Source organism: Melanerpes formicivorus, unplaced genomic scaffold (assembly GCF_026170545.1).
Source record: "Melanerpes formicivorus ecotype bairdi unplaced genomic scaffold, bMelFor1.0.p_v2 SCAF_6, whole genome shotgun sequence".
NCBI classification, from domain to species: domain Eukaryota; kingdom Metazoa; phylum Chordata; class Aves; order Piciformes; family Picidae; genus Melanerpes; species Melanerpes formicivorus.
This window is the reverse complement of record NW_027142358.1, coordinates 10,703,030-10,719,899: the sequence shown is the minus strand read 5'-3', so window position 1 is coordinate 10,719,899 and position 16,870 is coordinate 10,703,030. Positions and strand designations below refer to the sequence as shown.

General features: G+C 35.9%; 1 protein-coding gene across 7 annotated transcripts in view; it reads right to left on the bottom strand.

The window, feature by feature from the left end:
* Window positions 1-16,870, bottom strand: part of EXOC6 (exocyst complex component 6) — a 121,393-nt gene that overhangs the window by 55,898 nt on the left and 48,625 nt on the right. For all 7 annotated transcript variants that reach the window (XM_068139655.1, XM_068139657.1, XM_068139656.1 and 4 more), the window contains exons 2-9: window positions 15,059-15,230; window positions 13,734-13,781; window positions 13,529-13,619; window positions 12,558-12,603; window positions 4,028-4,232; window positions 2,676-2,831; window positions 1,949-2,017; window positions 25-108 (exon numbers count right to left, since the gene is read on the bottom strand). In XM_068139655.1, the coding sequence (XP_067995756.1) occupies window positions 25-108; window positions 1,949-2,017; window positions 2,676-2,831; window positions 4,028-4,232; window positions 12,558-12,603; window positions 13,529-13,619; window positions 13,734-13,781; window positions 15,059-15,190 (831 nt within the window). In that variant the 5' untranslated portion in view covers window positions 15,191-15,230. The remainder of the gene's footprint in view (window positions 1-24; window positions 109-1,948; window positions 2,018-2,675; window positions 2,832-4,027; window positions 4,233-12,557; window positions 12,604-13,528; window positions 13,620-13,733; window positions 13,782-15,058; window positions 15,231-16,870) is intronic.

The following is a 16,870-nucleotide window of genomic DNA, read 5'->3' as shown; positions in this document are numbered from 1 at the left end:
CACAAAACCAACACTACTGGTTACCATGCTTGATTGCGGCTGCAGAACTAATCTTGCTTGTTTCCTTCTTTGTTTTCTGTAGTAATTTTCAAATATTTCTCCATCACCCTGAAACAAGACAGAAGTAGTTAAAACAAGAAAGTTGTTCCAGCATGAAAAAGACATTTCTGAAACCAATGGTAGATTCTCTCAAACTCAGCCATGTATTTTGCATTTATTCTACATGTAGTCTTCTAGCTGACATCAGCAAAGTTTTTCATGCAAGAAATATGCAGAAATTACGTTTGGTTTTTTTTTTTAAGTAACCTACAAAATGTATGGTAAATAATTTTTTTTTCATGGGCCTACATTTTGTCAAAAAATAGTATTAATTTTAACTAATATTTGTGTTTTTAATCTCTGGTTTTCAGAGTACATTAATATTTATAGACAGGACATATTACCTATTACTCTATAACTGAAACCAATTTTGTCCTAAAGTGTTTCTCCAGGTTATTCATAAACTAACTGCATTATAGAGTTAAGTTACAAAAATGTTTGTGTGAATATGTGATACATTTGAACACTGACTACACTAGCTTTGCCTGAGTTAAAAAAATACATGAGATTTATTTAATATTTGCTTATTCTCCTAGGAATTGGGAAATATACTGACTGTGGATTTGGAGTTTTCTTTCATCATGGTGCTCAAAAATACAATATTCTCTGTGCCTAATAACTATATTGCAAGGAATTCAAGTGACATCCTACCCATCTCATTAAGATAACCATTCAGTAGAAACCATCTGTCCATTTGAAATGAGTGCTACATTGACTCATTTACCTACTGAACACAATGCAATTTGCATGCAAGCAGAAAAAAGCAGCTTAGCATTTTTAAGGTTTGTTTTAACTTCATGAGCGTGTTATTAGGCCAGTGCTATTAAGAATTCCATTACTTGGGCTTCCAAAAAATCCTCAAATTATTACAGAGATTGTATATTACAAAGCCAGTATTACTTAACTAATTCCTTTATAAGATACAAAGAAAGTTTAAATTTGTAAAGTTCATAATGAATATTTCATCATAATTGGAAATACTGCTAACCTAACGAAATCTAAAAGTGAAAAGGAGACTTGATTTTAAAAAATCTCCTTGAAATTGAGATATGAATTTACTAGAACACTTTCTCTTTCAGCAGAACTTTAGACAGTGTGCTCTGTTTCATATTAGCACATACTGACCAGACATACTAACCATTCACCTCCATCTCAAATGTTCGATGCAGTTTTCAGATGCGCAAAAGCAATATTGAATTCTGCTTCCAATGCCAAACCTCTACTCAGTCCTGACACAAGCTTCTCAAGTAAAACTGTGTAGCTCTTCCTCCCAAATCCACATTAAAAATGGATATGCAAAATAGCTTATGATTATTTAAAGACCATACTATCCTATGCACTCAAGATAAACAACTCAGGTATAGCAACTATTTTAGAGAAATGTTCTAAAGCAATTAGCACAATAAAGGAACAACCTTCACTTACTGAGCAAGCAAAGGAGAGACAAGATAAAATACACCTTTGCTCTACTATTCTGATTTCCACAAGATTCAGACTGAATATTCCTATGTTTTGCAATGCTGGTGATATCCCCTCAAATATCTGGGTATCATGGAACACCTGGGGGAACAGCAAAAGTGCTGACACCACTGTTGAGGCAGATATGCATATTTTACGTATATATTCTTAAGAACACTAATGAATGTTTTGCTGTATGTCCGTTATCTGCATACAGAATAAAACATGCAGTCATGCTCTTAGCATCCAGTCTCAACTGGTTCATTCAGAACTTTTACTATTAGAAGGAATATGTTTGATTACTTGGCAACTATTAAGAGTATGAAAAATAGGAAGTGAACATTCAAATTCAAAAAGTAAAATATCTTTTTGAGGTCAATTTAATACATACCAAAACTGAGTAGATGTGCAAACACCTATAGACCGGAGAAAAGTCTACAAGATCTTGGGCAGTTAAAACCTGGAAAAGGAAAGGAAAATTACATAAAACATAAAAAGTATCTAATCTGAAAAATATGATGCATCATCAACAGAAATTGTGCACATAATAAGGCCACAAAAATGAATGGTTTCTATCACAGAAGAGTAAAATAATTGTTCAGCTCTCCTCTCCCTTAGTACTAGGTTTTATTTGTGTTACAAGAAGAGACTCCTTTCACTGTATTTTCAGAGCATCAGATAGAAAGGTCTAAATATTCACTGTTCTATTCAGTTTGTGAATACTGAGTACCGGAGACCTAAAAGAGGTCTAACACAAGCTGAAATCCTCAACACAGAAATGCCGGCTTTAGCGCTAGCAGAATATTCCACCCGGTCACGTATCATTTAGAGTGGGCAGATAATGTATTATATAAGCTGCAAATGAATTCCAGAATAATTACAAATCCTACCCAACTGAATGTCCCCAAACATGATGCTAAAGGTAGCATTAATACAACTAATATTTTGGCAGTATTTCCCCCCCCCCTAAAATGCTGAGCTGGGCTTCAGCATTGAAGGCGTTCTCTGGTTCTTCCTAACTAATGTTGATCATCTACAGACAGTCTACTGCAAGTTTTGTTCAAAAAAATCTACAAAATTCCCTATAAATAAGATGTACTGATTTAGGATAAAGTTACCTCTTCTTCATATTCATCATCTTCTTCAAGTGTTCGCTTTAATGTCATTTCATTTTTGGATTCCAAAATTCTGCTTCTACCTAGATGCACATTCCGACTATAGTTTACGTTGTTCTGCTTCTGAAGAGCAGTACTAAAGGTTTTCTGCTGCTGTGCCTGTTTTAAGAGTAGCACCAGTAAAGGGGATGCAAGACAAATTTCATCACTGATGAGTATGTGCTATGACATGAAAAACAGATGGTGCAACTGAACACACATTGGTATAACTACAAAGTGTGAGTGCCCAGTCTAAAGCACTGATTTTGTCTTTAATCGATTTAGGATGATAAATGAGTTTGACAGTTAATTTCAGCATGATTTTCCCCTAATCCACAGAATACATTTTTAATGGTACAAAAACAAACAAAAAAACAACCAACATGTAACTTTACTGATTATAAACTGCAAACAGAGAATCAACATTTGAATGAAGTATAGTTATCACAGAGCTTCCAGCTATTTGTTTGCTGTCTTCAGTAAAGCCTCAGTGACTAGTCAGCTGCAGAAGCTAAATGCACTCTATTGTCTTTACTGTTAGAAGCAATTCAAGAAGGTAGGACAGTATAATCTTGCAATCAGGTGTATTTATAATAATCAACACTGCCTTTTACAAGAATTTTAGATGACAAAATGGCATCCCAGCATGAACTCTGCTCAACAAAATGTCAAATGAAAACTTCACTTGCTCTCTAAATAAACTTTTAAACCATTAACTGTTTCAGAACCTGCCAAGAACCAGTGCTTTGAAGTGGCAGAGCCAAGGGCTCCACCTGTCCCAGTTTCCTTCTGACTCTTACCTAAGTGGCCTGTATTTGTAGTAGTTTGGAAAGAACTGTATTAGTAGAACTTTAGAAAGAACTAGGCAGTTCTTTCTTTAGAAAGTTCTTTAGAAAGGACTGGCCAGATAGACTTCTCTTTGGTTTGGTGTTGTAGCTGCTGAGTTACAGACTGTCTAGTTGACTACTCAAGGTATTTCACAATTTTTTGCAAATTGATATGTATAATATTTCTCCTTCCTTTTCCATGGAAGAAACTATTTCTTGTCTAAGAGACAGACACAGATTTGGAAAGAAAGCTTAATGCTACTGAGGTATCATAATGCTGCTTCCTGCGTTAGCCAGGGACTACTACAACTGACAACTTTATTTCCAGGAGAAGAAACTACCCAAGATGTTAGCAAGCATTTTACAGCTCTCCATCTTTACTCAAAGGTCTATAATCCTTACACAAATATTTTTGGCTAACCTGAGAATATTGACACTGATATTTTCAATAGGTAAGAGGACTGAAATTATCCTGTTAGGTCGGCTTACCTGCTTCATAGCAGTTTCCCCAATTCTGTCAGAGTGCTTTCGAATACTCTCTAAGAAATCCTTGAGATCTGACATGGATATTTCTTTTATTTCTTCACGCAGTTTTGGAAGATTCTCTATCATTATCTGGCAAAAGCGATACTGGCTAACTCTAGGAAGATACAGATTTTCTAGCTGTTCCATTGTTTTTAAAGCAGAATAGTATCTACAAAGAGATGAAAATCAAATGATAACATTTTAATTCAATACTTTATAAAACATAGGCTATCCATATCATGCATGCAATCAATATCTAATGAAATTACTCTGTTCTTAGAAAAATTAAGAAACAAAAGTCATCCACAAATTACTTAGTTTGAAAAAGAAACCAAAAAAAACCCTCACAAACCAAAACACAGTGCATTTTCAGTCAAGTCCAAATTTTAAGTAGGCTGCTATGGTACTAGCTGTTCTCATCAATAGAGTTCTAACACTACGTGGAGCATCCTGCAGAATGGAGGCACAAAGGTCGTAAAAATTATCTCCCCTTCTACACTGAATTCATTTGGGTTTTTAACAAGTTCTTTTTTTCCTGAAACACAAATTGCCACTCATCCAATATTGAAGCATATGCACTAAACAACAAAAAAATATCTTGGAAAAGCATGCCTGCACGTATCTGCTTTCTTTAGGTATATGTGAACGTATACACATATCCACACCCATCTTCTTTTCACCATCTTTAGATTGAAAAGACATTTATCTTGAGCAAGAATTTTTCCATCAGTTTACTTTACTTAGCTGTAAACCACGAATCCATTTGCTCTTCTGACAAAATACAGGCTATCCCATAAAGAAAATTAGTACTTTGTACAAGCATTAATGTCAGAGGGTTTTCAGAAAGCCCAAAACAACAAAGATTCTGTAATTTCCTTTATTCTTCTATGTTCTGTTAGCCTACAGACTGTATCTAGCAGAAATATGTAAGATTTGGCCTGAGAGGGGAAAAAAATACCAAGAAATAGTTCCTCTCACATCCATACACTAGGCAGATGTTGTACAGTTCATTCATAACTATGTTGTGGATTCACACAGGGGACAATGAGTTTAAAGAAATACTAGAGTTAAAAGTAATCATCAAAAGTTATTTAACTGCAAAATAAATTAAAAAAAAAAAAAAAGCCATAAAGAAAACCAAAACATTTTACCACAGAAAGTTACCAAGTACTGAGACATCTAATCTAGTTGTTACTACAGTTATGTGCCTGTCCTCACTCACAGGGTTTGTGGGGCTAAGATTTACTTGCTAAAATCATTTATCAACTTCAGGTCTGTAGTGTGTAAGTAAAATCTTGACGCTTTCAACTGTTTTTTAAAGACAAAAATTCTGAATTAAGGAGATTGATTTTCCATGCTTCCCCCTACAACCTGTAGAGACGTGAACGCCACATGGAGGTGATTCAGACCTGAGTCAGGCTCCTATATACCTGTTCTTGATGTCAATATCCTTCTCTATTTAATTTTCAAATGTCACATAGGCTACTAAGGCACAAGGTTTGCAAAAAACCTTTACTTTGTTGAAAAAAATGAAGCAAAATAAGTGGGCCAATTCTGAGATAGAGACAGCTAAACTAAAAAGGCAAAACCCCACCATGACCAACAAATTTGCAAGGACAACAACATTTTAAAAAGAGGTGACAGAAACAGGATAGACATGAATAGGGCAGTAATTAGTTGTAGATGTGACAATAACTTTCCTTTATGTGGTATTCTTACCAGACACTCAGACCACGAGGCTTTTGGAAAAAACATTTAGTTTGGCCAATTAGAACAGAACAAGGTGAACTGATGCCTTCTAGCTTGGTCTTGAACAGGCAAAGCAGAAAAACTGAGATCAGAATCATAGAATCAATAAGGTTGGAAAAGACCTCAGAGATCATCAAGTCCAACCTAACACCTCATGACTAACTAAACCATAGCTTCAAGTGCCACATCCAATCCTATTTTGAACACCTCTAGGGATAGTGATTCCACCACCTCCTGGGCAGCCCATTCCAATGGCAAATAACTCTTTCTGTGAAGAACTTTCTCCTCACCTCAAGCCTAAAGTTTCCCTGGCACAGCTTGAGACTGTGTCCTCTTGTTCTGGTGCTGGTTGCCTATGAGAAGAGACCAACCCCCACCTGGCTACAACCTTCCTTCAGGTAGTTGTAGACAGCAATAAGGTCTCCCCTGAGCCTCCTCTTCTCAAGGCTAAACAGCCTCTCCTCATAGGGCTTGTGGTCAAAACCTCTCACCAGCTTCATTGCCCTTCTCTGGACACGTTGCAGTATCTCAATGTCCTTAAACTGTGGGCCCCAGAACTGGACATAGTACTCAAGGTGATCAAGTTAATTTGGTGTTAGTGCCAACCCTTTCTTTCCACAAATACAGAGTAATATCCTTAGCCCATTTTTAGCTTTTCATATTATAACCTCAATTAGTTTTTCTTCCTGAAAGTCCTACACAGTACTGGATATTTACCAAATCATTTTGAAAAGAAAAAGCTAAGTACTAGTCAAGTCCTTTCAAATGTTCAAGAAAATGTGGAAAAGTATCCTTTCCACTTGTTTTATTTCTGGGCATTACTTTGTATATAGACAGAGTATGTAAATACTTTCAAAAGGAAATACAATTCAAGCAGCTGTCTTCCCTTCTGTACACAAGAAATATACATTATTAATACTACAGCCATAAATTCTTGTTGATTCTGAAATAAATAATTTAAAATTCTCTCAATCAAGGCATTTCTAAGCTAACAAATTCAGCATAGCTGGAGGACTGGAAAAGTCTTCTTTTTTATTCCAGAACACAACTGCCTTCAGGAGCCTGCAAATAAAGAGGTCTCAAGTGTAAATTAGGAGCTTTTGTTTATTATATACTTGGTTTATATAAAATATACATAAGGCGGCAGGAATGTTGCAGATAAGAAAGGGTCTGGCGGTTTTCTGTGCAGGGGTTTTGTTTTTTTAAATAATAAATGACCAAGAGTGCCACATGGTGAGACTTCTGGGGAATAAAACCACAATAGCATCAAAACCCTATAAAAGGTTTTTATTTAAATTATCTGGATCAGCTTATCAGAACACTGTTAGTTCATCTGGAAGGTTTTTGACTGCTGTCTCTAAGATCAGAATTAACATAATCCATTTTAAATCCATTCTATAGTTTCTTACTAATTACATATATAGATATACATGGAGCTCAGGATCTTGCCCTTTTAACATCTGTTCTGATAAAGCACTGAAGTCTTATTAATTTGGAGGTCATCTGCAGGTCAGGACTTAAACTAAAAAGTTTTACATATCATTTAATGGCTTGATGTATTTGTACATTTTGACATAAAAACTTTCCATTTATTAAGATCAATGACAAAGATTTTGACAACAGTATTATTAGTTCCCATTGTTTATTACCTACCATACAAGGTAATGATTGCCCATTTGACTGTAATTTAGTTAAAGAAGTATGGTTAGTGTTATTCTTTTCATATAAATGCATAAATCCCCTGGCTATTCTTTTAACCTAATCTTGTAGGAATATGTCCCAAATGCAAAAGTTACAATACTAATTTTGAAATTGAAGACACAAGTTGGAAACACCAATAGAGGTCGTATGATAAGACTGTCCAGAACTGATCCATCTTGTCATCAGAACCAGAAAATTATGAGGTGGGTTTTACTAACATCTCCAAACTATAATAATGGAAACTTCTAAAATCATCACGATGCAGGACTGGGAAAGCAAAACAAAACAACTCCCTAGAAGATTAATATTGGTGGTTTGCATAATCTTATTCTAAAATTGAGCTGGTATTTTACAAAATGTTCAAGTCCCTTGCACAGAGTAGGCAGGTCACAGCAGAATTCAAAAGATCAACACAAAAAAAAATTACAAAAGAGTAAAAAAGGGACCATTGCTTAAGAGTACCAAAAGTATTAAGTTATGTTTTAAATGACAGAGAAAACTTTAAAGATCATTATCAGCAGCATGTCATTTGGAGGCAGTTCACAGAAACACCATAATTTACTAAAAAAGCCCCATCAAGTTAAACTAGAGCAGTCAAGAAGCTGCAGAGAACAGGAGCAAGCTAACTTACAGGCTGTGAATTTTACTGACCAATAAAGTATTTGCACACAAGCCTTTTAAGTATACAAACATCTAGTCACATCCCAAACTTTCCTGCTGAAAAAAAAAACCAAAAACAAGAAGGAAGAGAATAACCCCAAAATTCTCAATTTAATTAAGGAATCAAACTTCATTTATGATAATGATAATGTTCTGCAACTTCTGTGCTTCCCTCAAAGGCAAATACTGTTCTGCTTACTGCATCTCCATTAAGTAAGTATGAACATCTTCTTGTATTACACCAGATAAATTTAAAGGAATTCATTGGAATTTTTCAATAATATAATAGAGGAGTCACATACACAGAGATCTTAAAGATGATATACTGAAATTGCAATTGAAATCCATTCACCATGGGAACAACTATTTATTTATTTTGCTTTTAAATCTAGTTGCCTTAACATTTCTAAGCCTAAATTTTAAACTTCCACAGCATATCAATTTTATTAGTTGCCTCAAAGGACCACAAACTGAGATCAAGGCAATACTGACTCTGAAATTTGTGTAAAATGAGTCAAAAGTTTAATATTTCTGAAAATCAGATTGAACAGCCATAATGATGTAGTAGGAGATTTTTTCCAAACAGAAATCATTGCACAAATTGGGTTGTGAGAATGGTGAGAAAGCAAGTAGCTGACGGTTCAGTATCAAATATATATTGTGAAGATTTTATTTTCCAGATCCACAGTACATCTGGGAAGCATTGATTTGCAGTTGGTAAAATCTAGTGCTTCATTTTGACATGGTTCCAAAACAATGTAGAAAACTAAAATCAAATCTCCAATGGGTTTTATCTCTTCCAATACCTTTCCATACAGACATGGTATGTAAAGTACAAACTGCATCTTTTATGCCTTAAGGTTTATTTGCATGCCTGGAAGGCTGCATGACTGTTTCAGTAAGACTTAGTAACGTAAATAACTAATCAACTTTGTCTTTTCCACAGTTATTGTAAGGTCAGGAAACAAATCCAAGTCTTTCAGGGCAAGAAGCTCACTCAGATCATACTATGCCTTTAGTCCTTCTCACAGTAGAGTCCAGAAGATTCAGCAACAGCCCTGATTTATTTAGTTTCACTGTATAGCAGGCTCCAGGGGTTTTGGTAATACTTATTGTAGAGCAAGACTTGCAAAACCACCAACTTTAACGACGCACAGTTAGACCACAATCACTTGAAGCAGCTGGGAACTTTCTCCAGAGACATGTGTCAAAATTCAAATTCACAGGCCATGGTAACAGAGCTGTATAAAAATGTGTGATGATTTTAAAATTAATTCAGTCTAAATGCATAGCCCTCACTAGGTGTTTTGGTGAGCAGTGGAGAAACCACGCCCCTCCCCTGCGCTTCCTCAGCTAAGACTTTAAACCCTCCATAACTCTTTCCAGCTAATTGTGTCTGCTTAAACCAGATTCCACAGTTACTTCCTCTCACAACTACAGTTCTTGTCAGCTTGTGTTATCCATGGCTCAAAAGACAGATAAATAGGATACAGAGCCTTTCATCTCCAGGTCATCAGTTCAAATGTAGCCCATATTCGTATGGACCAAAAATTGCTGCCAATAGATGGCTTTTTGAGTTCCTCAGTAAACATCCATTCCATCTGTACAAACCAGTGTGTATTCCAGACCTAAAATGCTGCATTACCTTGAAAGGCATCTGCCACAGAGAAAAGGGAACAGAATTCCAACCTTTATCCTAAACAAACTGTCCCCTAAAAATATGGGATATTGGTACTGTCATCTCCTGTTCCTTTAAACATCAGAAATTGTCCTAATTTTTATCATAGTGCAAGACTGTAAGACAATGGAATCATGAAAATGTATTCTAACAGACTGCAAAAACAGAGAACGTCAATTGAAAACTTTGCTACGTTAACAAACCTCAGTGAACGTTTATGAGAAAAAAGAAGTTTCACCTAAAATAAATATTCCTCACTGTTTTGTTAAGACAGGGATTGTGAATTCTCCTATCTGGCTTTTCCAGGAAACCTTCACAAAACAAAAAGGAAGGTCAGTTGGGAAATTCCTTTATCTGCACATATCAGTTGTCAAGTCTTTGAATATCGTCTGGATATCCTTGCTATTGCTCAGTCACACAGTGATAAAGGCAAAGATACACTCACTCTTTGGATCTGTTGTCTGGTAAACCACAAGGAAATTATCATTTTAATTACCAGCAAGTTCAAAAGCATAGCCACATCTAGTCTGCATTATAGGAAATTGTAAGTTACAGACAACACAGGAACTGTAGCATAACTAATGAAAGAGATATCTGAGCTGCAGCAGTAGCCTACAGCAGTCTAAACCTTCTGCACTCCATGTAATTTCAAGGTATGATACATCAAAGCTATGGAATCTCCCCTCCCCCCTTAGATCTTTTTATAACATGACAATGATGAGTCCAAACTCCTCAATTCAGTATACCATCCTCTGATTATTGAGACTTCCTGTCTGGCAGCTCCTTCCACTGGAAAATTATTGGGTCTGAATCTCTTAAATAACAGAAATTTAGTTTTAGATTTATAGAGTACTGATGATTTCTCAGAATGCATATCAACCATCAAAACTTTCCAAAACTACTACAGAACATGGAGTCAATATGCTAAAAAGCCATCTGCAATTTTATCTTGACTGAATGATTTCTCCATGACAACTTTATGGAGACTTTCCTTGCAGTTCTAAAACTGGGGTACTGCTTATCTTACCTGACAGAGCAAGTAAATCTCAGAATGCAGACCTTTATCCCAGGGTTTCCATATTTTCAATATGCCAAATATAGCACACTCTACAGACCACCTTGCAGAAGGAATCAGTACAATTCAGACAGCACACCCTGCAGTCTGTTTTCTGATCAAAGTACCAAGGGCACTGAACTGTTCTTGTCTTTCTGCTGAGCTGCTCCAAGACCACTGCAACAATATGCTGGCAGCTACTCTAAGCAGGCGACAAACCAGCACCCTGTTCAGAGGAAACAGCGTATAGTAGTCATGTTGTTAAGATCTACCACACTGGTTCACATCTAGTAAGTTATGATTGTAATATGAGACTGCACAGCACTATACCTGTAAGGTTATTCTCAGAGCTCTCCTGTTTCTGCAGAGGACCTCCCAGACAGGATGTGTGCCCAGGTATGACATAGCACATATGACATACCACTGCTGCTGCTGAGTCTGATTTGCTTAACACTGATTGACCTGACGTGTACAGTAGATCTGACACATTTTGGACATGTCTGCACACAGGCTTTAGAGCTGATTTATTCATACACAGTGGCAGGTGAGGATTTTCATATGTCCCAGCAGTATGTTGGCTACCCAGGCAACAGAAGTCCAGAGAAACAATCCAAAAGTAAATTTAGATTAAACAGTAACCCTGTAGACACCTGACTATGCGTAGCTAGTTGCAAACAGAAACAGTCAGGTCCAGACAGACTTGTTAGCAGGAGCTGGCTACAGTGATGCCAGGTGCACAAAGAGGGAAGACACAGAGCAATTGATGTGACTAAGGCAGTATGAAAAGCAGGCAGAGGGAAATGTGACAATGGGAAATGTGACAGAAAGAAGAAAATACCAGCAATGGTATTGTTGGGGTGGGTGTCCATGAGACACCAGGCAGCACTAGCCCCAGTGGGAAAGGATAACAGCTACAGGAGGGGGCAGGGGCTGTCAAACTATAATGAAGATGGAACTGGGATACTGGGGTTACAGCTGCAGTGAGTTGCTCTCTGAAAGTCTGGAAAGCAAAGACAAAACAGAGGAAGGAGCAACTGGTAATGTACCAGTTATAAACCATTATTCTAGAAATTTCTTTTTCATTATGGTTTTGATTATTTTTTGTAACAAGTTAATTTGTCACAAAAGGAAAAGAAAACAAACCACAACACACTCCCTGCACTTCATTCTCACAGCCCCATGTATGCACACAAAAAAATAATCACAAAAATACCAGATAGGTCTAAAGAAAGATATATGGAGTGAAATGTGTTTTTTTCCTTGGCTTATGAATTGGATTTAAAGATACCATGATATATTAATTGAGGATGCAAGTACTCTGAAAGATCTTTACTGTGGTTCTCATGTTTGCTTCTTAAATTGGCCTATGTATTAAAAGATAGTACACTTCACATTTTATAATCATAATTTCACTGCATGTCATCCTTATTTGGGTAAATATTGTTTTTCATGATAATCACTAGGCTCCTTGAAGTCCTTATATTTAGTATAAAGTTCACTTGCAGTGACATTCTTGAAAGACAGACAAGGTTTTATGAAAATATGAGTACATGTAGGGGACTTACAATACATACTTGTTTTCATTACTGTTTGCTATTCTATTGGTTTACTTACAAGTATTACATTTTACTCATAGCAATAAGTTTACTCACCTTTTTACTTTCATCTGTTCTTTTAGTTTGCTGTACATTTCCAGCACTGCATAAAAACAAGCAGATTAACCCATGGATCTTATTGTGGCTTTAGTTAATAAAAGAGGAAAATACATACTGTAAAGGACAAAATCAACCGCAGGAAAAGATATGCTAAATTTACCTTCTTTAATTCTTACTGTAACATATATGTGGCAAAACTAGAAAAAAAAAATAGTCTAGAATGCAGCTAAGAAAGAAATGGCAACTGAACTCCTAACAGCTTTTAAATGAAAAAGAATTAATATTAAATGAAACACTAGGTACTATATAGAACAATCACATCCATTCACTCACTACGTACCATAACTTTATCTGTCTTACCAGTCTATGACTTGTCTCCATTAAATAGCAACAGTACCACCTACTGTACTCATAACAAGTCAACAACAAGACTTTACAAAGAAAAATTCTCAAATCTGTTTTATGCCAATAGCATGAACAGGACAAAACCCTTACAGAGCTCTGAGCAATCCTACAATATCACCTTTCTGAAAAAAAAACATCTTAGAGCTCTTACGTTCTAACAAGGAAAACCAAAAAAGCAGCCTGTAATGACATAGAGCTACAAATACAATGTTGAAACAGAATCATTAGTGCTTTCCCTAGAATTCAAACAGTAAAAAAAAAAAAAGCCCTCTTAAGAAACAAATTGTTTAGCATATTAAAAATATTACTTCATTTAAAGCTGCATGAAGCTACATTGTCTGCATGATTTACATCTGTTTCATTACCTTCTCACAAACTGACGTCATTGCCCCACATCAAATATTGTAAAAGATATGGACATCTTTTTTAAAGCCATCAATTTTTTTGTTGAACAGGATGATACAGGACCACAACTTAAAAAAAAAATCAAATTTGTTTTGCATTTTGGCTATTGTGACTTACTTTATTTAGTTTCCCATCATATTTAGCTATATGTCACTCACCTGGAAGACACAACTGTAGTTTTTCCACAACTGTTGTAATATTCCGTTGCTGAATCCTACATCGGATGATTTCCTCTGTTTGTGATATCACCTTAGAGATTAAATTAAAAATAAAAAGAAAGAAAAATCACAATTACATTCTGCAAATAAGTTTAATTTGTAACAAATATTCATAATGCCCATATAGGAAGCATCATTTTCTCACCTCTTTCCCAGCATCCTGAAGCCTTCGGTTGGTATCAGTAACTTGGACCTTAAAAATAATTTCACCTTTGTTAGACAAATATGCATATATTGCCCTGATGTGACTGCTCACCCTTGTAATCAGATCATGCTTCATGAGAAACTTAGAACAAAGAAATGCAAATTCAAATTAACTCTACAGCTTGAACTTGAACTTTTGATCGCAAAGGGTTTTTGTTAACTTCAATTACTTATGACAGTTCTTTCTAACAGATTCTGTGGCAAACTTATCAAATTTACTTGGGATTTTTGAACTTTCCTTGTTTCTGTAGGTCTGTCAAACAATTCAAATCATTGACCCAATTGACCACTGGTCCCTTTTTGATAACCTCAATGAGCTCTATGGGCCATTCATTGTCTGTAAGAAATGGTGATTGCATTTTATGGTAATTAAACATTCATACTTTGCTGAATGCAAACACTGGGTGGTTGATTAACATCAAACGTGGAAATCTCCAAACCACAGCAACATTTTAATGCTGCAGGTGCAGGCAAAGCTCGACCTCAGATTTTCCCACATAGTAAGTGACTCATTAGGTCATCATAATAAGGAAGCACATTCTAGTTTATTAAAAATCTCATTAATTTCTGAACAAAGATGCTCAATGACCTCATTGATGCTGTATTTGGTCTCTTGTTATCTGAATATCCTTTATATAATGCTCTTCTAATCATAACCTCTGGTGAACTATGCTCATTCTGTCTGGTGTGCATATTTTGCTCTCAAAAGTGTAAAGAGAGCTAAAAGGGATGGATCTCATAATTCACCGTTCTGCATTCCGATTTGAGAGTAAATCTTAGTTCTCATTTCTAATGAAAACTACTAACTCCACCTACTCTCCTACTCATTACAAAGTAAAAAAAAATTATGTATATTATTCATGCATAACTGCAGTATTTTATTTTTCTAATCAAGATTTTTAAATGTTCTAAGGTCTGGCATATAAACACATGATTAGAAAAAGACCTGAGTAAACAACTACTGTTTGTTGCTCTCTACCTCCCACGAAAGCCTTTGCAAAGGGCAGAATAATTTTGGTAATGTTTTCAGAAAACATGCACTTAAAAATAAAAAATAAATCAGAGTTGGACCCACAAAATGGTCAGTTTTGTAAATGTAAATTACTGGATCAGGCATCATAAATCCCAAATAACCCACTTCTTAAAAAGTGTTGCAAACATCAGAGTGTATGTGATAATCACTGAATTCTTCAGTAGAAGAATCAAGTTCTTTCTTCTAAATCCAAAGATGATGACACACGAAACTCTAAAAAACTAGTTTCTTACCTTTAATTTTTCTGCACCAGCCCTAACTTTAAGAAGTTCTGTAATAGCATCCACAAAGCCCTGATGGTGAAAATTGCACATCTTTTCTATCTCCCTGTCATGGTTACGTATGCAGGCATCTAGTTTTTCCATAAACCTCTGATGTGCATTGGGTTGGTCATCATATACAGACCTGTTGAAAACAAATAAGAAAATATAAATTTACTTTTTCGCCAGTTAAAAATAGCATGCAAGGATCTTTACTGAAATCTCTGTCTTGAAAAGAAAATAATGAAACCTGCAAATTTGACATTACAATGGCATCATTTGTAATCCACTCCACTGAAATCAGGATTAAAAGAAAGAGATGGCACAAAACTGAGAACTGAACCCAGCCCTTATGGCATTAATCCAGGTGCTTAACCAGTTACATCATGGTTGACCTGAGCCTCACTGGTCTGTTATTTATGCCCTAATGCTCAAACATGGCTACGAAAGAATCGGTTTCTCCAAGCACCTCAAATAGCATGGATCACTTTTCCATCAAATTCCACTCTTCGCTAAACGTAAGAAGTGCAAACATACAGATTTGCTTTTCTGGTGTTCTTATCACTAGACTTAACCAACTTAACCAGGGCTGGATGCTGCCAGCCAGAAGGATAGGGACATTGCAAAGCAGCAGCAAACTGCTGCTCTCTGCCTCCTCCTGCCTGTGTTCAGCGCCTCCCAAAGAAAACCGTAACATTCACACGCCTAAGGCTGCTATCTATCTTTCAGGAAATGCTACAATCAAGTATTGTGGTTAATTTTACTAATTGTTTGAACAGCACACCTACAAACCTCAAGCAGGAAACACAGCTCTGGAGAAAGTGCCAGTTTATTTTGTCAAGCTACAGCACAAATAGAAAGTTGCATGGAAAAATGCTCAAGCATAAGTGAGCAAAGGAGATGGGGGAACTTAAAGCTTTGGATTTTAGCAGAGGAAGCAAGAAATGAGGTAAACCAGAAAACTGTATTGGAAATCAGAGTATGAAACCTCACTAAAAAAAAAAAGACAGTTCCAAAATGTTATTAATAACCTGATAAATTAACAAGTGCAAATTTTGAAGCAGCTTTTCTGATACCACAACAGCAGCAATACAAGGCTGATACAGTCATACACATACAAACTACAAGTGTTCAAGAAAATCAGGATATCAAAAAAACCCAAAACTTTAAATTGCCTTTCGTATCCTCTAATTTCTCTTCATAATTACAAAATTTTCTCCAGAAATCCATAAGGAGAAGCTGCTTTAAAAAAATTTAAAACACTTAAGAGTAGGAAAAAAAGGAAAAAACAAAGCTGACATTCCAATGGTCTTGATGCTGCTAGTAGAAGTTCAGTTTTCAATTCAAGACCCAGGCAATGGTGAGTCAAAGCCCCTAAAACACATGAGTAGAGAGAAAGCTCTTCCCCCTCAGCCTTCTCACAGCAGTATGATTTCCCATATTCTTCAATCTTCTTTTCTAACTAGACAGCTGAGCTCTACCAAGATCTAAGGTCATCATCACCTGTTCAACAAGCCTACAGCTGAATTGTCTGACAAGAATCTGACCTTTCAAGGAAGAGAAAGGTACAGTAGAGATTGAAAAGACACTTGCAAGTAGATTCTTCATCCTTTTTTTGGTTTACTTTGACCTTGAAAAATATACACAGAGAAGCAACTGAAGTTAGTGAAATGAGAACGGTAATAAGCTGTCCTACATGTCAAAGAAATCAAGCCAATCCCTGACAGCCTGCTTGCTACAGGTATTTCCTCAGGGGAAAATCTTTTAATAAAAGATAAAATTTCA